The sequence below is a fragment of the Athene noctua genome, chromosome 7 (assembly GCF_965140245.1).
Source record: "Athene noctua chromosome 7, bAthNoc1.hap1.1, whole genome shotgun sequence".
Classification (NCBI taxonomy): domain Eukaryota; kingdom Metazoa; phylum Chordata; class Aves; order Strigiformes; family Strigidae; genus Athene; species Athene noctua.
The window spans coordinates 44,274,127-44,301,058 of NC_134043.1; the positions used below are offsets into that span (position 1 = coordinate 44,274,127).

At 42.4% G+C, this 26,932-nt stretch overlaps 1 protein-coding gene across 4 annotated transcripts in view; it reads right to left on the reverse strand.

Annotated features, from left to right (window-relative positions):
• PLEKHM3 (pleckstrin homology domain containing M3) overlaps positions 1 to 26,932 on the reverse strand; it is a 114,471-nt gene that overhangs the window by 61,234 nt on the left and 26,305 nt on the right. For all 4 annotated transcript variants that reach the window (XM_074911197.1, XM_074911200.1, XM_074911199.1 and 1 more), the window contains exons 5-6: positions 13,824 to 13,969; positions 8,089 to 8,282 (exon numbers count right to left, since the gene is read on the reverse strand). In XM_074911197.1, the coding sequence (XP_074767298.1) occupies positions 8,089 to 8,282; positions 13,824 to 13,969 (340 nt within the window). The remainder of the gene's footprint in view (positions 1 to 8,088; positions 8,283 to 13,823; positions 13,970 to 26,932) is intronic.

A 26,932-nucleotide genomic window follows, 5' to 3' on the forward strand; every position in this document is an offset into this window, starting at 1 on the left:
GCATGAGATGGAGCTTTGAGCATGCCTGGGTTAATATAAGGCCTTGATCCAAAAAGACTAAAACATGTGCTTGCATTTTATTTTTCCCTTGATATAAAGGTGATTTACAAACACCAAATGGGAAATTTCTGATAAGTTATTTGAAAGCAAAATAAAAGACGTCAGTTTTGTAAAGCTTCTGATCACTGTGCTGTAACGAGCTGGATTTTTTTACAAAAGTTGATCAATTAAAAGCATTCAATAAACAGTGTCCTTTCAGTCAAATCTTAACACAAAAAAACTGGAGTGAGCTACACAGAGGTCATAGCAAGATGTTAAGACTCATCAAAACAAAAATTCAAACCTCTGCTGCTTCAGAATGTGACCTGTGACCCTTCAGAGGCAAGTGGTATTGAGTGCACATCCCACTAAAAGCACCTCCTAAGCTTTCACAGTTTGGAAACTCCCGGACCAGTTTCACCGTCGATGCAAAACAGAACAGTTGTGAGTCACAGGATTGCTGAGCTGTAAACCCTGGCTACCAGTCAGGGTTAAGCCTACAATGAACAAACCAAGTTCAATGCTAACCAGCCCTCTAGCTTTGTCAGTTCCTGTGAACAATGAAATCCAAAGTCCTATTGGTTAAAGGTCTCTAAACTGCTTTATTGTTATGGGCTAGAAATAAAAGTAATCAATGCAAGCAGGAAAGAAACCCACGATTGGAGACTTCTGGTCCAACTAAAAGAGAAAATTGAGCCTTCTCATTTTGTGATTATTACTCTTTTTTGTCTGATACTTTGTAATTTGAAGCATAACCTTCAGGCAAGACAGAACCAAAAATTTCATCCGTTCCCTTTCAGGTGATCTTATCAGGTGAGTATTTGCACAAACAAAGGTTATCTTCTAGTGTCCTCCTGCAAACAGAAACACTGATAAGACTTTGCTTTTTGCATTTGGACAAAGTGTGTAGTCATGGTGCTTTGTTAGCACTAAGTAATTGCTCTGCATTTAAAGCCTGTTTACCATCAGTTTAGGTAATTTTTCTCCAACGGGTTAAATACCCTGACAGCTCTGCTAAAGCTACAACTAATTAATCTGCCCAAGCCTGACACTATAACCAAAGTACAAACGTGATAAGCAGAGCGAACTCTTCATTTTGCAGCGCAATCAAAAGAAATCAAGTTAGCTGGCAGGTGGGCACAACCAAGCCTCTTTTGTACCAAAAAGCCTGTTGAAACCTAGGATGGGAGCGGGGAGGGGAGGGGAAGCTAGCACCACGATTTCATGTGCCAGCTAGGAGTGTCTCGTTTCACCAGGTTGAGAATTGTCTGACTGAGCGGTGACTCAGGGCCGAGGCAGATGCACCAGTCTAGCACGCAGGCACCCTGAGCCGTCCCCTCCAGCCCTCTGCAGGAAGGTGCTACACCCACAGCTGGCACAGCACTCCAGGTACCAAGTCCGTGTCCTCAGCCAGCACAGTTCATACCCTGGCACTGCAACTTACGCCACACCAATTTAATTTTAAGCTACTGCACCAGGCTGCAAACTGAAGGAGCTGACAGGCAAGCACATGCTGATTACCGCTGGTCCCATTTTTTTACCCCTAGACAAGAGGACCTCTGAAGTCCCTGCAGTGTGCACCACCACCAGCTGTGCCCTGACCTCACTGACAGGAGCTCCAGTTTTTCCGAGTTATGATTTGATTTAAAAAGTACAGAGGGATACTGGTGAATGGCCAGTTATCCCAAATACATGTGGCAGGGTAAATAACATCTCTTGCCATTCATTTGACATGGAATCTGTTCATTTCAGGTAGAGAACAGCATCAGAGGTGAGGGGAAATGGTAAGATTTTTTTTCCAGTGTTGCTAATTCTTGCAGTTTTATTCAGGCTTTTGATTTTGTATTTCCTGGGAAATCTCAGCTCCTGGAAGTATGCTGGGAGAGGATAACCCCGACCTTCCAGCCAAAAAAAGTTACTCAGGGAAGTGGGGCCCTGGGAAACCTCGTGATTTGAAAGTCAACAGGTAACAATACATTAATTAATTTAAAATAAACCACTGATTATTTATTTATTTAATTCTTGTAGTATTATACCAGATTAATGATTTTTTTTTAATTCTACGTATTTGGCTAAAAAGTGTTTGTGAACCATTTCGCATTTGTAAGGCATGAACACTCTTCTGGTTATGTTCTGGGAGAAACCATTCCTAAATATCTTCAGCCCACACTAAGTGCTAGATTTATTAGCAAGCATGTCCAGGTAAGGTATTATTTTGTGTTGTTATGAAATTCCCCGTGAGCATCCCTATGTTAAAACAGTTACTCTTATCATCCATCAGCAATCCTAAACCAGTATATAAACTTTCAACTAAAATGCAGTACACTAACTCTCTCTCCTTTGTGGTTACTTGAGCAAGGTTATGGTAACATTGTGAAAGACAAGAATCACTACAGACCAAACACAGAAATCAAGTACTGCTGTTACTAAAAGCATGATGCAGAGAATTAGAGGCACACAGCTTCATTTCAAAATTAAAATAGCTTCGATCCCCTAATTCATTTGAAATGAAGAATAAGAAAATGCTCTCTGTTCTTGTCAGGCACTTTTGAATACTTGCAGTTTGCTGCTGGAAGTTCAGATATAAAAACACAGGGATAAAAATGGCACAAGTCACATTTACCATGATAGCCACATCTGATAGGAACTTCTTTTTAAATCATTATGTTTTTAGTCTCAAAAGGTGAATGGAAACCACCATTTTGAAAGATGTCTATTATTACTGATCTACGTGACAAGGAGATGCAGGTGTGCATCCCTAGACTGGAAAATGCTAACATGAACTGAAAGACCCACCTGTCCTCTGGAAAACATCATATATATGCTGGCATGCTTCCTCAGCTGGATGCTTACGATGGTAGAGCACTGGCTTGTGCTTTTAACCTTCCCTTGGCTGGAACAGACAGCAGTACTGCCTCCACCCTGGCCGCTCTGGCACACCTCCTGTTGCTCCTCTGTAACTCTGTTTGTTACCCCCTCACTGAAACAAAAGCTCAAACTCCATCCCCTACAGTTTTAGCCAAATGCTTTTTCAGATGTTAATTTGTAGGGACCCTGCATGCACAGTTACTTCTTCAAAAAGACAAAAGAGTTGAAACAAAGAGGTAGTCTGTAAGAGCTCCATCAACAGGTATGCTTTATTTCAGCTACTGCAATGACTACACACATGCAGGATCTATACAAAACAACAAATGGCTCATGTATCCTTCTCTGCATCTATTTTCTCACCTTTCCTCACTTTGGGGTGTTTTTGGGTCTTAACACTGGATCCTCTCAGGATATCCAGATATCCACTTTGAATGAGTTTCTCTCTTGCTCTCTTTCCAATCACCCCTGCAAAAAATTTTCTTCTTATGGAGGTCTTGCTGTTAACTCAGAAGACTGAATTAACCCCCACATCCTTCTGTTCCTTCCCTGCTCAAACTTTATTTTTGCAGTCTATTGCTTTCACAAGTTGTGTCTTTCTTCTGCTCTGGGATTTTCCACTCTCCAAATGGCCTACCCATTGTGAAGAAAACGGAGAAAACAGTCTCCCTTTGACAGCGTGGACATGACTTAATGACCTTCTGTTGTCCTTGGTCTGAAAGATGACATAGCCCCAGCTTCACATACATGAGGTATTTGGTGGTATAGTGATTGCATAAGATCAATCAAGATTCCTGCGATGTGTTTAGACAGGTTCCCCAATTGCCACACAAATATTTTGAAAGTAATCTACTCCTGTGTCAGAAGTGATGTGTCTAAGGCCTCACTGTAGGAAGTGACAGGACTCCATTGTTCAGCATAACTGAATTTGGGCTTGTTTCACATCATGCTGACAGACCGGCAGGCTCAGCCAGGACCATCTCTGGCACTGGAGGTGTACCTTTAACCTCCTGCTGCAACAGCAAGCTCTAATTTGTTCTTTCTGTAAGATGCTAAGTAACGCATCCAGCACTGCAGTTTTGCTAGGGTAAAACTGATGTATTCCTGTTCTGGAGCTGATAGACAGTATTACACAGAGATGAGTTAACGAGGAAAAATTTTCCATATAGTTTCTCACCACCATTCAGAAGATTTATTTAAAGAGCAAGGGCACTGCAATGAGCACTAATGCATAGGGGAATGTGCTGCAGAACATTTACCTTGTGTCAATGCCGTCTGCCTAAAATAGCCGGGCTAGCAACACCCAAACTGCAAGTTTACGTATACAGCTGAGAGAGCAGAGAGCCCAGAGCTCGCTCCAACGTTGACCTGGGTTAGCCTACCCTACAGTAGACATGAAGGTGCTTGAAAACTTCCCCAAAAAATCATTCTGACAGTTCCTTGACCTGAAAAGACTGCAACCATGACAAGACCAGAGGAAAAGAGGCTGTGGCACACAGAAACACTTGTTAGTGTGTCATATGCCTAGAGATAAAAGGAGAAAAACAAAACCAGAATAAAATTTGCATCATTCAGCATGGCTTCACAGAATAACCTTATTATTTAATGGACCTGGGAGATTTTTGCTCTTTCCCAGCTATCAATTTTATTGACTCCCTCTTGTTTACCTGTGCCATTCATTCATCATTCCTCATCCCACAATCCACAAGTGGTGGTGGGATCTGTACACAGGCTCCACTTGTACTAATTCTGTGTCATCTCTAGGTTTCGGTCTTGTGCATTTCTGCCTGAACAGCATCCACATAAGCAAGGCAACCAAAACAAGAGAGAACTTGTTGGGTAAAGACATTTGAGGCAAATTATGTCTGTTGCAATAATGAAGTGACAGCCACAGCAAACTAGGCATAACAACGTCCCTTGTAAAACAGGGAGCTCAGCAACAGGCTCAGAGCCTCAGCTGGCTAATCTCAGAGGAACGCTGCTGATGTGCACCGGTGGAGGGCCTTATTTCTCCTCCCAGCCAAGTCTGAGTTCCTTTATTTTTTTCCCTTGCAAATATAAAAAGAGCTTAGAAGCCGGTGGAGCAAGAGGTGAGAACAAATCATTATAACTGATGAAGACCACTTTTATTGTGAACCTTCTAGCTACTTTCTGGATTACTTCTGCTTCTTTTCCTTTCTCTCTTTTCTTCTTCCTTTCTTTCTACTTGGTCACTTGCTTCTTCAAAGTTCACAGTGTGATTCAGCCCTGAGTTCTCTGCTAGATGCCAAGTTTCAAAGTTCCCGAAGTACCTATCTATGCACACCAAGCATTATAAATAACATTTCCACATTTAAGCCAATTGGATCCTGAGCTAACCTGGTTTATAGCCATCTGGAATTCTTCAGAAAAAGTGACTTGTAAGCACTGTAAACAGTTTTGTCTTCCCAGAGGACACCAAGAGTTTCCAACTTCATTGTCATCTTCATTTTATAATGTGGTTCAAGAGCAAGGTATAGATTTAAAGATGATAATGCAAATAGTATTAATAAAAGAAACCTCAGTGTGATCTGCTTTTCCCTAATAAGGCAGGTTCTATCTGTGTCCCAAAGGCAGCAAGGTGCCAATACAATTAATCAGTCTGTTTTTAGTTCTCCCTAGACAGCAATAGTAACAGTTTGTTTCAGTCTGTTTATACGGGTCTGACAGGTCTTCAAGATGCTGTGTTCACTTTCTTGTGATTAATAGTCATTCACATACTAAGGTGAAGAACAAGCAGAAAAAGAATGTCTTTAGAGCAGGACAGATAACTGGATTCTCTCCCCCAGTCTTTCATTTCTAAGTAGGAAACAGTACTAAATTTAGGAGTGCTGTCTCACAATATTGTTTAAACTCCTCCTTTTCTTGCAACTTACCCACTGATGAGCCAAAGGGAAATTTAAATCACATATTTTCTTTGTTTACTTTTCAGCTGTGCTCTATAAAGCCATCACATTGATAGTGAATGTCTGCACACTGTGATATTACATGCAGAAAGCAAAGCCATTGGAACCAGTTTTAAGCAAGGAATAACTCCTCCTGGGAAAAGAATTCTTGCTTTCCATCTCTGCAAACCAGTTAGGGGAGATCTGAGGGACTAACCGAACACCAAACCCACCCCAACAGTGACTTCAGAGCCAAGAAGGAGCTGGACCGTAAGGTGTGTTTTGTACATTGCTTCAGTGGCTTTAACAGCACTTTTAACAAGTCCTGTCAAACTGAAGATGCTTCCCTGGTACAAAAGCAAACCCTTGGGCTGGGGTCCTCCGAGGCACCACTGAGAGCTTTAACTTGAGACAGTGTGCGGGAACCCTTAGATAAGAATTTAGAGTATTTCCCAGTTCCATTTTGATACAGGGAGTTTTTTTCTTCCCTCGCCGCCCAAAGAAAAGACCATGCACACATTTCTGTGCTAATTTTTGTCCATTCTCTAGTTTCTCCAATTCCTCAGCACTTGTCATCTCTCCTTTTTGGAGGCAGGTTTTGGGGCTCCCCCTTTGTCCTGGTTTCTTCATTAACTGCTCATTTCCTAAGATCCCTTCCCTCTCTGAATCTCCCCCTTCTGGCTTTCCCTCATCCCTTTGTCGCTAGTCCATTGATTTCTCTGCTTAGGCCTTCTGTGATCTCTCTTCTTTTACTCTCTTACCCAAGTCCATTCAGTCTCATGCCTCTTCCTGTCTATTTTAACCAGGGCATTCTTTTCTTCAGCATTAATCAGAAAGCATAATTTATTTTCTGACATTTTTTCTGAATGACAACCTTCACAAATCTTATTCTCCTTTCAGGTTTACAGCAGTTGAAAAGGATGGCACAGGAAAGTTACTATAACTGAACAGCAAAACAGTTCTGAAAGGTAATACCATCTTCTAGAATAAAAGAAGAATCATCCTAATGCTGTAAGCTGCCCTATCAAATAATAGGAATTGATCCGTAAGGCACAAACACATATTAACACAGCGGGTCTGATACAAGAACTCAGTAGTGCTCTCCCGAAACCTGTTGCTATGTCCTTCTCTTAGTTGTTCTAGGTAGTTCATCAAAGCAATGACATAGGTTACACACCAAATAGCAGACTGCCTCACTCCTCACCTAGGATAAAAGCACTAGTTCAGCCTCTTCTTCCTCCCAGAGAATTCAGGTCCCCCACCTCCAAAACACCATGATCAAATTATGGTCACTGATGCCACCTGCTTTCTTGCCCTTCGGCAGCTCATAATTTCAAAGCAGTGGCTTTCATATTTGCAGTCTTGTCTTTCTTACAAACTTGGGATATACAAATGCTTACACATGCATTTACCATCAGGCCAGCTGCATGTGCCTGGAGCCACCCACCTCACCATAGGGCATGGGCAGAGACACCTCCCCATCTCTTCTGGAGATGCACAACAAAAGTAACTTGGCTTTAAGGTCACAACTGTGGCTTGATCGTTTTAAGAAGATTGCTCATTTTCAGCTTTTAAGAAAAATGCAGCAGCAGCTCAATGGACTAAGATACAGCAATTCTAAAATCAAGTTCACTTTTTATAAAACTACTGTTTCCACCACAGAAAACTCAATATGAAACACCTTCTGCTGAGCTGTGACCATGTGTTTTCCAATAAACAAAACACTCAGCGTAGCCATGTCATGGGATGGAAAAGACACGGGCTGAGCAAGAGCACAACCGCTCTGGTGTCACATAAATCATATGCTGGGTCATGCGCCACAGGACTACATCTGGCCTCTGCCTTTGTATGAGATCATATCACAGAAGAGGGCAGAAGCGCTGGGCAGGCAGTTGACGCTGGCCTCTTTCATGCTTTGCCATACTGTGAGGTGTTTCAAAGGTCTCAGCAGTGGCTACTACACTGCAATGCCATGGCAGGGAGCACAATGTAACACACCTGACTGAAAATACTCATGCACAGCCAGGAAGCCTGAGGAAAAGACGCTCACCACAATGTGTGACCCCTGGGCTAACAGTTGTCAAGATCAATTTCACATATTCAGACCCTACAAAACCATTTTCTTTGGCAGCAGATAACCCAGGGAAGTCAGATACAAGTACAACATCTTTCTAAACGGATAACACCTTCAGAACTAGCTTGTGAGGAAAAAGAAAACAAGAGAAAAGCAACATGACAAGGAAACTACAACCCTGTGCTGTACACTGTCTACGGTTCTTACCTTCTACGCAGATCTTCGGCCACTGCTGCTCTGCAGCTGAACAAATAGGCTCGGAGAGATTTCAGCTGCTGTCTCAGGCGGACAACAGTTGCCAGAGGTTCAACATGCTTGTACAACATGGGATTTTCCTGCTGGATATCAATCAATGGCTCCTCATAAACATATTCCAGGAACTCTTTGGCTTGCTTTGATACCTGAAAAATAAAGCAACCAGTTTAACTAGGCTTTCCTCCCAACTCTTTTTAAGCAGATCTTCCCCTCTGTGATCTGTCAACTATTCTCTGCATCTGAAAACTTACTCTGTTAACAATTACAGATGAAGACAGAGCTGAGAGAGATCCAACTCTCTGCTGATAGCCAAGTCAAACTTCATCAAGCCCATCCGAGTTGAGTGTAGGAGATAGTTGCTTATTTACCCAAAGTACAGCAGTATTTTCAGCCACACATATTTTCACTGCAGGGTAACAGAGCTTCAGAGCTTAGACGTCTTTCAAGTCTAAAAACTGATTACCAAGTTTCTTCCTGTTAATATTTTTCTGTTTGTTTGCTGCTTGGCAAGCAGAAAGTGATTAGTAAATGGAAAAGCACAACATCAGAAAAGGAAACATACACACATCACATTGTACTATCCCAGGGTATAGAAGTCCAGTGTAAAGTACTACTCCCATTTGTTTCATGCTCAGCCAGTATGGTTAAAAATGTGTAAAAAGAAAATAATGAGAAGCATATCTATCAAGTTGGGGTTTTTTTATATAAATACAGATAAAGATGAATTTTACTGTGGTATTACTCACTCCCAGTGTTTCATCTGCAAGAAATTTTTCTTATGCCTTTTTCATGATAGTGCTCTGTTCTATCTCCACCTGCAAAGAGCTACTGTAATCTTGATAAATTAACGGGACTTTTGTTCCCACTAGAAAAGATACTCCTGTTTCTGAGGTGAGAAGGCCAAATTCCCTCTCATTCCTTATTTCTGCATTTTATCACAGCTGGAAAAGAGAAGATGGGATTATCTGAAATGAGCTGCAAATCACTTGAAACTGTGTTACAGAAATACTATTTGTTCCACAATTCAATTAGTCCTCCTGGACCTTTTTAAATCACTGTTTACACTGAGTCGAGGGAGGGATGATTTAAGCTAACAAAAGGAGAAAGGGCTTACCATAGCCTCTTCAGATTTAGGATGTTATTTCCCTTCTGGTGCTGTAAGGTAGGAAGTAGGTAAAAGCAACATACATCCTTATAAACAGCACCGCTTCCAAAACTAGAAAACGTTACTAGCTACAGGAGTCACTAGCTGCTTACAGGGAAAGCTAGCCTCACATGTAACCTTTTCACAATACATAACAAAAATAAAAGAAATAATGCCAAGGCCAGCCTTCCCACCAATAACTACACAGATAATACAATGTATAATTTTTAAATACAGTAGACCATAGTTTCCCAGACCCTGAAGCTGTATTAAATATCTCACCTATTTGTATTAAGCATCCCACTCATTTCTTTTTTTCCTCCCCAGCCTCTGCCCCCCCCTTTTTTAAAAAAAGTAATACACATACAAGGAATTGTGCTGTCTGAATGAAAGCACAGGTAACATGCTGCGTAAGGAACAACACAGGCAACTTGGATTTTTTATGACAAAACTCTACAAACCCCAAGCATGTCAAGTTTTCTAACACTAGCAAAGCTGATGTTTTATTAGACATGCTAACTGCAGTGCACCAAAGCGACTACAGTTAAACAACCTGCTTTTACAAACATTAAGCTTTTTGCCTCTAATATCCCAGCAACCCCTTGACAACTGCCGTATCTACAGTAGATATTACTCCTCTTCCACCAATGGGCAAATCAAGCCATCTATTCAGTGATTCCCTGGGAGGCACATGACTGCTTGGTACAGTGACTAGCACCTCCCAACAGGAGGACCTGGTGCCCAGTGATGTCTTTGTAGCCTTATTTCCTTACTTTAAACCCCCGCTGAAGTGATGGGCTCTTCATCCACCTGTCCTGCTGTCTTGGGAACCAGAGGGCAATTACTATCTAAGGACTACACCTACACCCGTGCAACCCTCCTGAGGCTGCAACATTAAGAGTACAGAAACAAAAAAATGCCAGAACTGAGGTCACCTGAGTGACTCTGCAATACATGTGCCCTATCATGACGAAGTAATAACGTGCGGCTCTGGTGCTTCAGGGTCTGAATGCAGCCTTTGAGTAGAGAGGAGCACAGCCAACCTTTCTCCCTCTTCACCAATACAATGTACCTGTGGAGTGCTGATTGCAGGAAAAATAGCTTTGCCCAACATTACTGGCTGACAGGTAGGTGTCAGTTCACTCTACATGCCTGACATAGGTACACAGGTCATGTAAAACATTAACCCACATTGTCAACCACAGCAAAGTTACAAGAAACTGAAATGCAGTCTTATAAGGGGAAGGGTCAAGCCATCATAATTATGCAGCTTGCTATCAGCCAACATTCTAGTACATGTACTAGCATACTCACAGTCCACCAGTTGTACTGGGCAGACTATACAACCTTACTAAATAAGCCAGGAGTGAGAAGATGCAAGCTGCAACAGGGTTTTAGCTTTAAATGTCATACAAGGACGGATGCTAACATTTCCAGAGCTTTCTTTTCTAGAGGCTGCAAACTTACAATTCAGAATCCAATTTACCAGAAGTCAGGCTCCCTTGAAGCCTTCTGGCACACCGAGTTCATTTCCTGCTGTGTTTGTCTGGCATTTTGTGCAGACTGGAAGCCACCTGAACCAAACTGCAATACTTACTGGGTTTTGCGCACAAAGGGGGAGAACAGTTGGCCTAAGTAAAAGGAAGAAAGGATGTTCTCTTTTCTTTTCCCTGCGCATAAACATGTGGAAAACACAAATATGAAAACAGTAGGGAGACAGGGGAAAAAAAAAAAAGTGGACTGGGGAACTGAACTGCTGCTTTGGTCATGACAGAAAAAACATGCCTAACTGCCAAGTCCTTTCAAAGAGCTTTTATTGCAGTCAAGTGGATTTTTCTTTTCCTACCCATGTGCTTTCAGGTGTTAAGTGCACTGTTGTTTTTCAAGATCCTGGGTATGGGAAGACACAGCTCTACAGACTTCTACTGCTTCTGTTTTTTCATGACCTGTCTTGCCAAAAGCAGATGAGAACCTCTCTATTAGCAAAACTTAACTGATGCAACAGTTTACTTTACAGTGGCTGCTCAGATGTCTACTAGTCCACGAAACATAAGAGAAACATACCAAATTACACTGTGTCGTCTAAAAGCTCATGTCCTAGAGTACCTATTGGTGCTTGCTTTGCCAGAGACAGGTAGGACAAACCCCAGAAACGCCTGAAGAGGTGGAGAAAAGGTGGCAAAGGGAAGGAGTGCAGGTTTTCAAACTCTTCATTCGCTTTACTTCCATTTGGTGGACTGACAGGCACATTTCAGACTGTGTGAAACACAGAAGCTTTTGGACACTGAAGCCCTGTTTCAGTTCTGACCATCAAATGTGGTGTGTGCTTACTTCCCCGGGGGTATGCTACGAGTCCAGCCAGGAGCAAGTCACCCACGGCAGTAGCTCCACTTTCAGGCATTGCTGTGCTACCTGTGAGGGGCAGGGCTGTGCTTTAGGAGAACCTGTGTTATTTAGCTTCATTTTGGGATGTTGCTGCACAGTTTTGTGTGGGCACGCTGGCCAATTATAGGAGGTGAAATGTTGACAAAGTATCTTCCTTTAAAAATGAGCCCGAAGAAAATTATTAGTACCAAGATCACATCAAGGAAGTGGGACAAGGTATCTGTCTTTGCCAAATCAGCACATTTAATTAATACACTACTAAGGAATCATGCTGTTTCAGTATAACTGCTGAGTGCATCAGCCAGCACTAAGCTGCCTTTTAGACTACACAGAAGAAATAAACATGAGACCTTATCTCTGAATGAAGAAAGGAGATGTGGAGGAAAGTGCAGGCAGTATGTGTTCTACCTCAGAAAAATACTGCTTATTTCCCATGGAGGTACAGCAGGGACAAAAATAAAAGCACATAATATATACAGAATTGAATGGGAAGAGGAAAAACCCAAAGATGTCACAAAAGCAACAAGAACTACCTGTTATTTTAACGCCATACATGGATGGGACAGAGTTGAGGAGAACCGATCTCAGCTCGGTTGTCACCCTGCTACTGTGGCACACGATGCCCTCTTCACCTTCCCTCCCTGGCTGGAGATGCTGTAGTGTTTTCCTCCCTAAGGGATGGCGTTCATTTCTCAAATTCACCTCTCAGCACTTTGGCACAAAGACTGGTAAAGTACCTGCACAGAATTTGCTTGTGCTCCCAGATCACCTCACACATGTTCTGCCTGCCTACAAAAAGTACAGCTGGATAACTTTGCACTATTATAATGAGATTACACTACATTAAGTTTTCAATGAATGCTTAAAACTTGAAAGCCCTGTTCCCTTTTGTGTCTCAACTGCCTATACCAGCAACACAGGAAACAGATCATAGAGCGCAGTTTTTACCCTGCAGGTTTAGAAAACAGAACCGTTTATTTTCTTAGCAGTATTACTGAAAGCTTATATGAGGTCATTGCCTTACCATCCACTTGCTGCATATCAGGGCTACCGATACTACTGTGGGCTAGTAAGTGTAGCCCTTGGTAAAAGCATCCAAAGAAAGAACTCTTAAATATTTATTCCTAGCTTCTAGGAAAGGGAGGGGTTTTTGTCTCCACACATAGGAGCTTTGTAACTCTGAGACATCTAGCATTTCATGGCACAAAACTATCATTTTCCTGATGGCAGGTTCTGGCTACCTTTTAATAATCTCCCCATCTGACAAATTTCCTTCTTCAAGAGAGCTGCTTTTCCTCTAATAGGGCATTTACTGGTTATTTTTTTCCTTTTCAAATAGCCCATAATAATAATATTCGCAGACACAAAACATCAAACAGCCTCTCCTAACAGTGGCTGCTAGGTCTGAAGCTCTAGCATGGTCTGGGTTTCTTATGAGTTTGTTATTGTTTCAGCATATGGTCCCTGAGATGGCAAAACAACACTGCTATGGTGTTTGTTGGCATAATGCTTTGAGGCTTGTAATCAGTTGCCCCTACCCAGCAACCAGCCACTGAGGCAGCAGCAAATAGCGAAGTTTTAGAAAAGCTGTATGGCGAGTGAACTACTGTAGAATTTTTTCTCTTTATGTTACTTTCGGCTCTCTGGTCCAAACAAGTGCTATAGCAATGTCCTCCTAGTGTCCTCGAAATATGCGTGCCAAGAGGCAGGACATACTGGGCCTTGCAAACACCACGTCTGTGTATGCAAGTTTCCTGGGAGCATTTTCACAGTTTAGCATTCATCACCAAGCAGTGCCAATCCCTAGTGTTCACAAAATGGTTACTCCTCAAGGGCCAAGAACTGCAGAGATGAGGGCTAAAGGAGAAATTTCAGTGTTCCGTCTCTCCCTGTCTCTTGAACAACAAGATAAGCAATGACAGAAAAGATGCCACCAAGAGGAGCATGGCTGCTCCTTTGAAGGCCTTAGGCCTGGCTAAGGAAACTATGATGAAAACATTCGTTTTGATGAGAGAGTGTGGCTCATTCTGACAAGAGGGACAAAGAAGACAGTATTAGCAGTCAATGCCTGTAAACTTCAACCTGTTGTAATGTCTGTGCTTCTATCTACAGAGCAATTCATTTCACTTGCTAGCAAGCGAACCCGCAGGGAGATTACCTTGTATTTGGAAGTGTCCCAGTTATGAACCAGCCGTGCAGGGATGAGGAAGCTGTCATCCACGTGGCAGGTGCTGCAGTAATACCATCCACTGTAGCTGCACACCTTGGCTTTCCCATTGGACAAGCCTATGGAGCGCTGACAGCCTGGAGAAAAGAGAGGGGGAAAAAATCTGGATTTGTACCATGCCAGAGATACATGCTCAGGATGCAGTAAATTTAGTAATCATTCCCTCATCTGAGAGCCTTTTTTAATTTTATTTACTTATTTTACCAATGAGCCATTTCTCATTCCCTAAAAAAACAGAGCACTAAATATCAGTATTCTTGGAGAAGCGCTGAACAAACATACATTAACTTGGGCATCTATGACAAAGAGTTCAGAGAGCAGTCAAAGGATACTTAGCACTTCTTCTCAAGAAACAAAGGCAGAAGACCACATTTGAGACACTGGGCATGTAAAAGCCATGGTCATCAGAAAACCATGGCCTCAAGCTCAGACAGAAAACACCAGACCACAGAAGTACTGTGTGCTTGCTCCAGCCAGCTCCCATTCTCCCCACAACAGAATGGGCCAGCACTGGCTGCCTGGAGGAGTGCAAGCCAGCTCCTGCTGACAGCCAGAGGGATGCTGACTTGGCAGGTGCGATTCAGCCCAGAATTAGCACAGCCAAGGCAAACCACAGTCACACCATGAATAATAACTGTGAGCAGCAGTCACACTGAGAATGAGTAGTCCTTGACTAACAGTAGTGACACAACTCAGTTTCCTGCAGGGTTTTTTTTTCCTTATACTTGGGATTACCCTGTGTCTTACAAGGTCTATCTGATAACTTTTTTCACAGCTGGAGCCCTTGCCTCTTCCCAAGTCCTCTTGTGTGGAGTCCCTGGGGTAGAGCAGTGTATTCAAAAGCTGCTGCTTTACTTGGAAAGAACTAATGCAGAGCTCTCCTTCACCTGGCCACCTGTTTTCACAAAACACGTAGAAACTCAATGTATTTGACACCTCAGTCTTTCTCTCAACTGTGACTAAAACAAGCCATCAGTTTCAAAGAGTGGAGGGTTGAAGACAGACAGCACAGTCACATTAAACAACCTGCTCAGGAAGGAGGCTAAAAATGTTTGGATAAGATACAATGAGATGTCTGTGGTTGTTATTAACACCTCTTTGACACAGCACACATGACGGTATTTCTGCTTTTCCTTCAAATACTAGTGTCCCCGTATGACATTTACAGCTACAGACATAATTAGCACTAGAGCCCCACTCCAGCATGTGCTCTATGCTCAGGCAGTCTCTGCTGGAGCTGGTTAGTAATGCTGATTAGCAGAAACCTTGTACATCACTTACAGCAAAAGTATTGGTTCAACAGTTTTTCAGGCAGAAGACAACTGGCTGACTGCTTCTGTCAGTAAAATTGATTTTCTTTAGTGTAATGATGTAACTTCTCCCACTGTAGGCATCTTTTTTCCCCAGGAGAAGTTATCCTGATTTGAGCAAAGACTGCAACTCAACTACTCTAGGAATAAATCGAACTCCTCCTTCTCCCCATTAGCTGATGCTACCATGTCCCTTCTGCTCTAATCAAATTAACCTAACCAACACAATTAGTTCATTTCCTCCTCTTCCACACTCCAGAACCATTTGGCCTTTGATTCTCTGCAATACACATTATCAAGTGAATCAGTGTGGGACGTGTCCTGTCTCCATGTCTATCACCCCCTCTTCCTTTTTTTTTAAAGTGAGGATGTGCAGTTCCTTGTAAAAGGCAAATATGTAAACAGATCAATTAATGAAAGAGATACTTATGTTAATGCCTCCTCCTTTACCATTCATAAGATCAGGGCATAAGTATAAAGATGTATCTCCAGTCATATAACTCGACATACATAATGCAAAAATGTGATCTCAGCTAACAATCAAACAGAAAACCCAAACATTATGACTGTAAACTATTATCATTATAGAAATAATTTTTGTATGGTAAATATTAGCAAAACTTTTTGCAAAACAGTATTTTTAGGGCAGAAAAAATGCAGGTATGCTCTTTATAAGGGTAAAGTCAATTCAAGCAATTCAGCACTGGGTTACAAAAAAAGATGACTCCTTTTTCAGGAGAGGAATGACAAAGCACAGAAGTGCTGGGGGAGCTTCCATCCTCCTCCCTACATCCAGCCCATAAGAACTGAATGTCTTTGGGGTGAGGAGGGTCTCAGCAAGGAATCTTGGATTCCCTTCCCTTCAGGAAGAATGGTTTTATAAAAAATTTCCTCCCCAAGCAGAATGCATTGCATTCTTCCTTATTCCAGCCCTTCTTTGAGCCCACGTTTGTTTCCTTGTTCCTCAGAAACACATTTTTAGACAGAGTATTTCTCATTCTTTATATCCTCAAGTAAATCACATTCTGAAAAACTGCATAGCAGTTTTAAGGTTGGGGTGTTTTAGATGGGAATGTGGCACTGGCAACTACCTTACATGTTCCCTTACCTTACAAGCTTTGTTGTTTGAAAATCACCATCTTTTCCATTCCTATCTGTTGTGATTCATAATGATGGCTATTTCTACAATCCTTTCAAATCAAGTTATCAAAGCACTGATTTTCTTTGATGTTATGCAGTTCAAAGTGATGTAGTGTGACAAACATATTTTTGTGGCATATACCACTTATGCTACTTTGGTTTTTTTAAGATGGAAAAAAATAGAGCAAGAGTGAGAGAGAGAGAAGGAAGAAGGAACAGCTTGTGGCTTAATACCTTGGAAATCCTGTACCTGGACACTTAGGTACATAATCTTGACATCATGTTTACCAGAAGCAAAGCCAGTACCTAATTCCTGGCTTTAAACGCTTGAGCGGCCCTCCCAGCAAGACAGTCAGATGTAGCTGACTACCTCAAAGATCGATAATACAACTCAACAAATAGTTTAGGGTACAGGAAGGGACCATTTCATGTTTGCAGAGAAAACACTTACTTGTCTATAGCTAGAGAAAGCACCTTCCACAGGATGGGGGAAAAAAGCAGCACAAGTTTCACCAAGCCTCTCTCACCTACTCCTAATGTTCACACAGAATATTATCCATATAACATCTGTACAAAGGTCTGGCAAACCCTGAGCCTAGAGCAAGGAGAATACTGCCATATTTACTATTATCCAAAATCATCCCTACCTAAAGGATGGTACAGAGCAAGCTACAGAAGGAAGGGTAGCTGTAGGTATACTGTTAGCAAAATGAGGGAGGGAGTAATCCCGAACCTTTCATCACAGAAAATATAACAAAACAGCCATGGAATCAAGCAAAGAAAATAGGGGTGAGAAAAAATAGCATCAAGAAAGTGCTGCTGAGCACAGATGAACCTCTCTCAACAACATGTCTGTGAGCAGAGCAGGAGCATCAACATCAAGAGGCTCATCTCCAAGTGTTAAGACTTCAGGAAGAAAGAATTACAGGAAAATGAGGTTTAAAACTTATAACAAGTCTCTCTCCTTGACTTAAGGTGGTGGTGAGGATAGTATGGAGGAGGATTCCATGATACATGAATACAATTCCTCTTCCTCAAAGTGTAGAAAACAACATTTCTGCCACTTTCAGGGTGTTGCATACTCTCATGGTCACATACAAAACTATTCTTTTAATCCAGATATTTTTTTCTCTAACCTTTTAACAACAAAAGATTGGAGTAGCTCCACAGTGAAACAGAGAAAGTAGAAGACCAAACTAGAATTAAGTACACAACTGTTTTCCTTATTCAACAAAGTTCCTTGCTCAGCATCAGGAAAAAGCAACTCTCGTGATTGTGTACCATAATTAAATCTGTGACAGATTAGCTAAGAAGCTAATTCATTTAAAAACAACATACAATATGAAGAAAAGAAAATGACCCACAGACTTCAAAAGGCTTTCAGCTCGATAAAGCCATAAAGCAGACTAAGCAGAAGGAGCACAGCAACAAATTTTCAGAGTGTTAGATCAGACATACAACATTGCTCTAGCTGCTCAGCACAAACAGAAAGAGAAGGTGAGAATTACTTCTGTTGCTGGCCTTGTGTTTCTGTGCATCTATTCCAATTCACTCCACCATGGGAAAACTCCAACTCACGCTTAAGACACAGTAACAATTCAGCTCAGTTCTTCCTCATGCCTACCCAGGCTTGAATATGCATTACACTTTGTCCTTTTCCCAGCATCACTTTTTTTCCAAAGCACTTCTCTTTCTAAAGAAATAATAAAAAACTCATAAACCTCCAAGCAAAGTCTGACACTTTACACACCTTGCCTACTTTTTTGTGAGCTTTTTACAAACTTTAAACCTTAACAGATTAAAGGTAGAAAATTTTCCCTGTGTGGGTTTGACCCTATCCAGTTATAATTATCTAAGCAACATACAAATCCCACATTATTTATGTCAGCAATGTACAAATCCAACTTTAATTATAACCTAGATCAGCCTCTCCGGAAATAAGGAAGGGTTCACTAGTCCCCAACTCCCAGACTTTTTTTTTTTTTTTTTAAACAGACTCCAAAGGATGAGCCAACCATTCTGATCAATGGATACCTTAACTATTAGCTGGAGCTCAGGATTATGCCCTACTGAATTAACAGCCTTCCCATCTTCATTAGTGCCATTTAAAGATACAATGCAGAGCCCTGTCCTTCCTTGCCTTGCACAATCCAGTTCAGTTAACAGCCTAAGCAGTCTAGCCTTGCTGGCTACGGGCTCTAGCCTGGGCTGAGGAGACAGGCCGCTCCAGAGAGTCACCCATCCATCCCATCCTACCGGTAATGTCTCACAGGCACACTGCTGCAGAGCATCTCTCCAAGGCAGAGGAGATGAATCATCCCCTAGGCACCCAGGCTTTATTCTAATCAGTGAAGACTGAATTAGTGTAGACATCCAATATTTAGACTGCTAGGGGTAGGTGAAGTAAACAACACTCTTAACGTCAGTCATGCTGAACATCCAGAGCTGTGACCCTCTCTCCAAGAAGATGAACAATCAAGAAAAAAAAAAACCACTGGTGGAAACAAGCTAGGTGATAGCACATATATGTCTATATGCAACATTCTGCATGTTTGTATTACACTTGTACTTTGCAGAAAATAGCATACAAGCATGCTGCAGGTTACACAGCTAAATTCTCCCTTACCAAGAAAACTAATAGTAGTTAAGCCTGCAAATGTAACACTGAAAAAGCCTAAATGTCAAAGTGTAAGCTTGCACTCTGCCTATCAGTCAAAACCATTTCATCAATAAACCAGGACCAAAGATACTGCTGCATGTCAAATGGCTGCAACAAAACTATACTTCTGGAAACTAGCTTTTTATTCACTTGGATTTCCCCACTTGAATTTCACCAGGGTATACATTCTTTACCTTTAGTGTCAAATGCTGAGAAGGGCCAAGATACCATTCTTCCCAGAGAACTTGCTCCAAGAAAATTACAAACAGCTATGAAGACATGCTTCACACACAGTTACAGTTTGTGAATCCTTTAATGCTTGGCCAGTTTGCATTCTCCTAACACATCCTTTCGACTCCTTTCTCCCCATTCCAGGACAACAGGGCTGAGGAAGAATACCATACACCTCAAGCTAATTTGCTGTTCTTACCCCCATGACTTTAGGATTATTCTCTACAGTATCTGGCACTTTGCTGAGATTCTGAAGCACTGCCTGACAGAAGGGAACAGGAGGTCCTGTGGAATGACTCATTGCCAGAATTCAGTAATTCACCAGCTCTTTAGTCTGGGATGGTAACTGAACATACTCTCTGGGTCAGCTCTTGAAGTCTGCCAGCTAAGAGTAAGTAAATAGTTTGAGCATAATTAATAATGGTATTCTCCTTCCTACAGCTGATTACACTCATGCTTGGTTTTAGATACTGAGAAGGTAGACAAGAGAAAAGACCAAAGGGCAGGCCAGCTGTTTGTGTGATCAGAACAAACGCTGGTGCCAGCATCCTCAACTGTGCCCAGGTCACTGAGCAAAAAGAGTCTCTACTTAACTCAAGTTTTCACTTCTACTCCACAGTTAGGTTGAAGACCACTCACCCCTGCACCGCTCACTCATTCACTTACACTGAAGGCTACACCTGGTTTGCCAAATTTCATTTATTTGATACAGCAGCTATTGACATACCTAGAAAAAATCAGCTCTTTTTCTGTTGAATACACAGCTGGTTTTGTACCTCCTTTTAACACGAGGAACAGCTGTGCAGTAAGTGTGATTATGTTTTTTGCCAACGCTGTTTGGCTGAATTTCCTCTTGGTCATACATCACTACCCTGAGCACATGCACTATTCAGACTTACACAGCACAGGTATGTATCAGAGCCTAACGACGTTGCAGGAGGCCAAACTCAGAACCCGAAATCTTCCCAACAGTTGGCCTATGGTTTGTTCTATAACTTCTTTTACATTCCCCCCGATCCGATCCACATTATTAGTTTTGCCAAGAATATACTGCTTTGGCATGTGACAGAAGGGGAGTAGCCCTGTCAACACACACACACACACAAATGCCCTAGTTTTGCAGTAGTGGACCTAAATCAGCCATTTTCCTTCTGTATTTGTCTCTCAAGGCTGCATACCTGCATGGGTGCTTTGAAGCTGAGCAAACGCACAGTGCACATTTGCAGGTATTTTTTCCAGAGCAGCATTAAGAGGAGTTCCTTGTGATGCAGGTTTCTGTGAAACCTTTAAGATTTCCACATCTTTGCTATCTCTTCTCCACTCTAAGTTTTGTTAAAACAGTCAGGTAGATTGAAATCTTTGGGACAAGGGTAAAACTGTGAGCAAACAGCATTGTAACATAAGCTTTGTTTTCTTAGGAAAATAAATTAACAGTCACGTTATTAGGGACCTGGTATAAAATGCAACTGCAGAAAAAGTGTTGTGCAGATATACGCTACCTGTGCTTTCTGTGAAGGCAAGGCCTTTATTAGCAAAAGCTGTCTTGTCTGAGTTAAAAAATGCTAGTCCATCAAATAAAGCTGTCTCTTGTAATGCAATTCATGTGGAACCTCTGGATTCTCCAGAGGTTGAACTGGGGGCGCCTGTGTGTTAGGGTTTTCAGGTCTGAAAACACTTCCTTTTGTCCAGATGTAGCTTTTTCAATCCAACAAAGGTGAGATTTGGACATTTAGATTCCCCAGTTTTGGCATTGTCTTCTTTAAACTTTAGGCCAAAAGAATTGTCAAGACTAGCTTCATACAATAGACCCCCAAAATTCCCAAGCAACTAAGAGTTCTTTGGGGGCAGTGGAACTAATAGAAGAAACAAGGCATAGCCAAGGAGCCTATACTGAGAGTAGAGACATGCTCACACACAGCAGAATTGAGCTCACTAGTAAAAGAAATAAGCACAAACATTTTATTTGTGATAGAAAAAAAAGAAAAAAACTAACATACTGAAAACCTACAGAGTTGTTCACAGAGGCAGATTAGAGCGATGGGGTCACTCATCCCCATACAGGCAGCACAGGTGCCCTTTAAACCTGCCAGTACGAATATGTAGGAATATTTCATCAGCCAAGACATTTGTATCAGCTGTTCCACCTGCAGGGCTGAGGCAAAGAAGTCAGTAAACACCAGCTGAGGTTTGCAAAGTGCACATCAGGGTGAAGGACTAGCACTGAACTGGCCAAGTACTCATCCAAAATGCCCTTCTGGGCAGCAGCAGGGCAACTCCAAACCAAATCCTATGAGGGGGAAAATCTCACTCTTCAAAGGTGCCAGCCAAATCCCAGGAAGGTGAAGGACCTAACTTCTACCGACTTAGACAAAGCTAATAGTTATCACTGCCACTTCCCCGAGTCAAGCCATCTTAAAACTGGATTGAAAAGCTCACTTTACCGCTGAAGATTAAATGGCTCCTGTGATAATAACTGATTGCTGATAACAGGTTTAATTAACTCAAGCAAGTAAAAAAGAAACCATGCAGTATCTTCTGATCTCTCCCCAAACAAGCACTGTCACATGAAAGCACTGTGGACCAGCAACCTTGTGTTTTAAAATATGTAGGTCCACTGCAAATCGAGTACTCCTTGCTACACAAATTCAAGTCACCCTTGCCTGGAAACCTTCCCCCCACTCCTCCCAACAAGTCAGTGGCCTTGCTTAGACATGGTGTATTTTCCAAATGCTAATTTAGACATGGATGATGTTTTTCCTTCTGGTTTTGGCTAGCAAAGAATAAGAGTTTAGAAATACCACTGTTAGCAGTGGAAGTTTTACTTTTGAATCAATAGAAACAGGGCCTGAAAGTCACATACAAGACTGGAAGACTGTGGTCTAAAGTGAAGATACTTACTAAAACCTTTACAGTGCAAAATACATTCTCAGGGGATTTTACAGAGTGTCAAATACAGTGAAGGCAAAAAGCTGAAGTCTTGCACAAAGAGATCAATTGAAATGAAACCAAGCACAAAATTTATACAGCACTTAGAAAGCACAACCCTAAAAGCCCTGGACAGGTGAGAACAATTGTTATTTGGGACTAAAAATGTGACAAGAGTGTTGACAACCTTCCAAAGGGCCTTCTGGTATTTTACTATTGTACTACCTTTGCTAAGATTTATCCCCTAGTATTTTTATTTCAGTAACATGCTACAAATAGGTGCTGAGTGTGATGACAGTTCACAAAGTATTTGCTAAATTCAAGGAAGGAGCACCCATGCTTTTCAACTATCTGGATTTGAGAAGTTTCAACTATATGGCTCTTTGAGAAGTTGAACAAAGTCAACATTGAACCTGGATAATTTTTTTTTTTTTTTTTAAATCACACTTGCTGGCTTGCAAGCTACTAGGGAAATACTTTCTTTTCATTGAGGGGAAAAAAAAAAAAAAAAAAAAAGGAACTTTACTTTTACCACAGTAGGGGCTGGTTTCAGACCAGTGGGGTGAGCTAGAGCAGAGGCTGCACGATCTGTGCATGTTGCCCTGGACTGTCCTCCGTCTACACACATGATCACAGCACTAGAGGCAGAACGACTCCTTGAAAGCCAACAGCTCTCCACCTGCTGCTCAATTTGACAGGGCTGCAAGCTCAGGAAATAGCCCATTTACTAACCTTGGCTTCTCTGCACCTAATGTTCAGCTCAGCCAGCCAAGTCACTGAAGCCCTAACAGCGGTATTTATCCTTTTGGCAAGTGAGGAGACATGGAGAAAACAGAGAGGGAAAGACAGAAGACACCCTAGAAGAGGAGCAAGGAAAGCCACACAGACAAATAAAAGGGTGTAGAGCATATTTTGCAGGAGGCAGAAGCTCCCACATCCATTAGGACTTGCTGTCTAAGCAACAAGAGTTCCTGGCAGACACAACTGAGTTCTCTGAAAAAATGTTTGTTTTACTAAAGGACAGGGAGAGAAAAAATAAAAGGTGAAAAGGAAGAGAGACATCAAAAGAACTGGAGCTATGCAAAAACAGGAGGCAAGGGCAGAGGCCATTTGTCTGTCCTATCTATGGAAATGCGAAGGCACAAGCCAAAGGAACAGCAATAGTGAAGGGCAGCTGAGGACATTTGCTCCTTACAGACCTCCAGGAGAGTTCCTCCAGGAGAAACAGCTGCCTCTCCCCAGGAGCCCATAGTCAGCCCAACAGGGAGACTGGACAGCCACTGGAGTACACAACGAGGTACTGCTGTCTCCAAGATGCTGCACTTGCCAAACACGTTTTGATGGAAGCCATCTCATCCCAGACTTGTTACTAATGTGAACAGTTTGGGGATTTCTCTTGAATTCTGGTGAAATAAAGACATAAAAAATAAACACACACACACCCCAACAGATCATCCTAACATGATGGATGTCTCTCATTTCCTACATATTAAAGAACAAATCATAAAACTTGATATTTACCAGCTTGGACTTGCAACCAGCTTTCACTTCATATCCATTTGTACACAAGGAGTAGGTCCCTCCAAAGTCTCACCTGAGCAGAACGACGCTCACAAATGCCACTCTTGCTCAGAGTCCCAAACACTTCCCACGGGAACACTGCTGTACCCCAGCAACAGGGCAAGATCAAGCCTGCAATTACATGAACATGCAAAGGACAGAGGAGGCTGCCATTCCAGTGCCAGTAGTTTCTAGTTAACCCCATGTTCCAAAATGTATTGCTGTTCCAAGCCAAAAATATAAATAATGGCAGCAAAGGTAAAAATGCTCATCAAAAGCATGCCTCTCCACTGTTAATCAGTGGCCTATTAGTTCATTTTTGGAAATGATGAGAAATAATGCCCTCCCCTTTGCAGTATGACAAAAGAGTTAGAAAATGTGGGGAGAAGCTTTTGTATGTGCTGATTAAGCAAAAGAAAACTTTTTTCAAGCTGCCCTTCTGACTCCAGCGTATCAACAGTTTGTCCCCCCTGCCCCATGACTACATCTGACACCACCGCCCTGGCTTATATCACGAGTTGAAAAGTGCTAGTCAGACTCCACGATAAACTTGTCAATAGCGAGGCACAGCCATTTGCTTTCTTCCCTACCTGCTTGTGAGTGTTTGTCTGAGAGCAGTGCCTTGAAAAGCTTTTACTGAGGGAGAAAAGGAAAGGGGGATGCAGAGGGCATTTCAAACAAAAAAAAAAAAAAATGGGGAGGAGAACCCCACAAAGACTGCAAAGAGAAAATAAATAAAAAAACCCTGTCCCCATCAGGTCCTCCCAACAACCTTCTTTATCAGAGGTTCATTGTCAATCAATTAGCCAAGGCAGCAGGGGTCTGTAGGAAGGGGGGTAGCTTGAGAGACAATGGTCTGCCCTGTTGTATTACTATTTAATCACTTTTCCTAAATAAATAAAGCAGCCCTGAGGTGCTGTCATGTCAAGGGAATTTATAACAATAAAACCCTTCATTTTTCATTGGTCATTACTTTTCCTTCCCTCCCACCCCTGCAGGACTAGAGAGGGTTATTACTGTAGCCTTAAGTTCCATCTTTGTGTTGCTTGCCTTTGATTCCCACTCGGACCTTGCCACTTTCTGGCACTAATTTGTCAGGCCGAACAAAGGAGGGATTTGTACCTCCTGTAAGGTCTCAATTAGGAAAGGCTTCTGCTGTATTATGTGCCATTGGGACAGGACACAAAGACGGTAATTACAGGAATTTGCACTAAATGGCTGAAGAATTCAGAGCAAAACTTTTCTTCCTCCCCCTTCCTCATCCTTTTCCAAGCTTACCCCTCCCAGTAGCCCTGGGGAAAACTGCTCTCAATGCCTGCAAGCTGTAATTACCAACAGCTCAGGTTAAACAGCAGCCCATGCCGGGGAGCAGCGCAAACCGCCTGCAGGGCGCAAGGTACAAGACGACTCCGCTTGCTGGTGTGCCTCCAAAGTCTCCTCAGCACAAACTTTTATGAGCCAGAAAAGTTTCTCCAGTTTCTCCCAGTTACAATTACAATTATTAAGCTCTTTAAGTTGTGGTAACTGCTACAAGTTCCATCTGACTCTCAAAGACCAGCTCTAAGGGTCTCAGGCAGGCAGGAAAGGGTCTGCTCCTACAGAAGCATCCTCACCCGCGGGTACAGGGAATCCCAGCCGCCAGCTTCTCACAGACTCTCCACAACTGACATTTGTCTGCACAAGAGTGTGTGTTCTGTCTTGCAGACTAAAGGGAGACCACAGGAGCACTGGGAGTGTTTCATCTCTATCAGGAAAAAAACTCCAGGCAACCCTGACACGGTCAGAGCACCTTATTTCTGTGGTGAATACCCGAGTGAGTGCCTTTGAATCGTCCCATGTTTGGGAGAGGAAATCCACCCTTTTTCACAGAAAAGTCTGCTCCCATACTACATAATGCAAGACTAAAACCTATTTCACACTGGAGACATGCCTTTTGTTACCATCCCAGGGCCTGATCCTGTTTTTGAGGAAGTCATTGGAAATGCTCACTAGAAACTCTCCTGGACGTCAGTCACAGGATGAAGCAAAATTACAAAATTTTCCTCTACTGAGCTTTTAATCAAAAGGAATGAGGAGAAAGGAATGAAGTTTTAATGTCATCTGAGACATTATCTTAAAATGAGGCTGTAAATTCTGCTGTCTTCTTGAGTTTCACAAGGCTGTCTACTGGGTAACACACCGGGCTGGATCCATCTTGGGGATACTTATTTGACCCATTTCCAGAGTCTCCCTGCAGTTCTATCACAACTACCCTTAAAGGTCGGACATGACCATGGTCCAACAGTGTCCAGGTAACCAGAGTTATCATAGGACCCCAGGCACCTTCATTTTCAGTAGCAGTTTGGTACATAATTACTGCCAGGAAAAACTGATGTGAAGTCACACAAAGAGTTTGTGGCCAAGAAGAGAACTGAATTCAGGCAGAAGGCCAAATATTGTGACCAAATCATTAACTGCAGTGCAGGCAACCTTCACGATGCTCCAGCTGGTGCCACGCTGTCCACCACTCCAGGTGGGTGCCATGCACTGTGGAGGCATGAGCAGGAACACCACCTGCAGGCAACTACCAGAAAAGGATGAACCCAGCTGCACGCACAGTCAGTTCTGAGGACACCCCAGTACTTCTGGGGCTCAGGTCTCCCCTGGAAGGGATTCAGGCCAGCCTACATGTCCCAAGTCCACACAGACTCCCCCAGAGCCATGTGTGGTTCCAGAGCAACATGAGACCTCCTCATCGGACCCCCACCCCAGAGCAGAGTGGGGAGAAGGCAGAACCCTCACAACTCCCATAATAAAAGAGGAAAACCCTCCAGAAAAGCTGCTTCTGATAGAGCCGACAATTTCTAAGTGAATGTATCTAAAACCAGCCAGAAAGGTGTAATTTAGGCACAAGGTGCCCAAATTTGCCTCACAAAGGTGCCCCTGCTAAAGTAAAAAGACAATGAATTACATTTACATGGGTCCTCCATTTTCACTTCATTCCCAAACTGGATAAAATCACAATCTTGCCTAGGACTAGAGTTAGCAGCCAAATGAACTGAAATTTACAATTAGATGCAGAGGCTTAAGGTCATGTTTTCACCCCTGCCTCAAGGAAGAACCAAGCAGATGAGCTCATGTCTGAATCCCAATGCTAGAACACACGTCGCTTGGCGACGGTGTTTCAGGGAAGCATATATGCTTTGAGGAATCTTCCCAGAAGGCCCAGAGCTGGA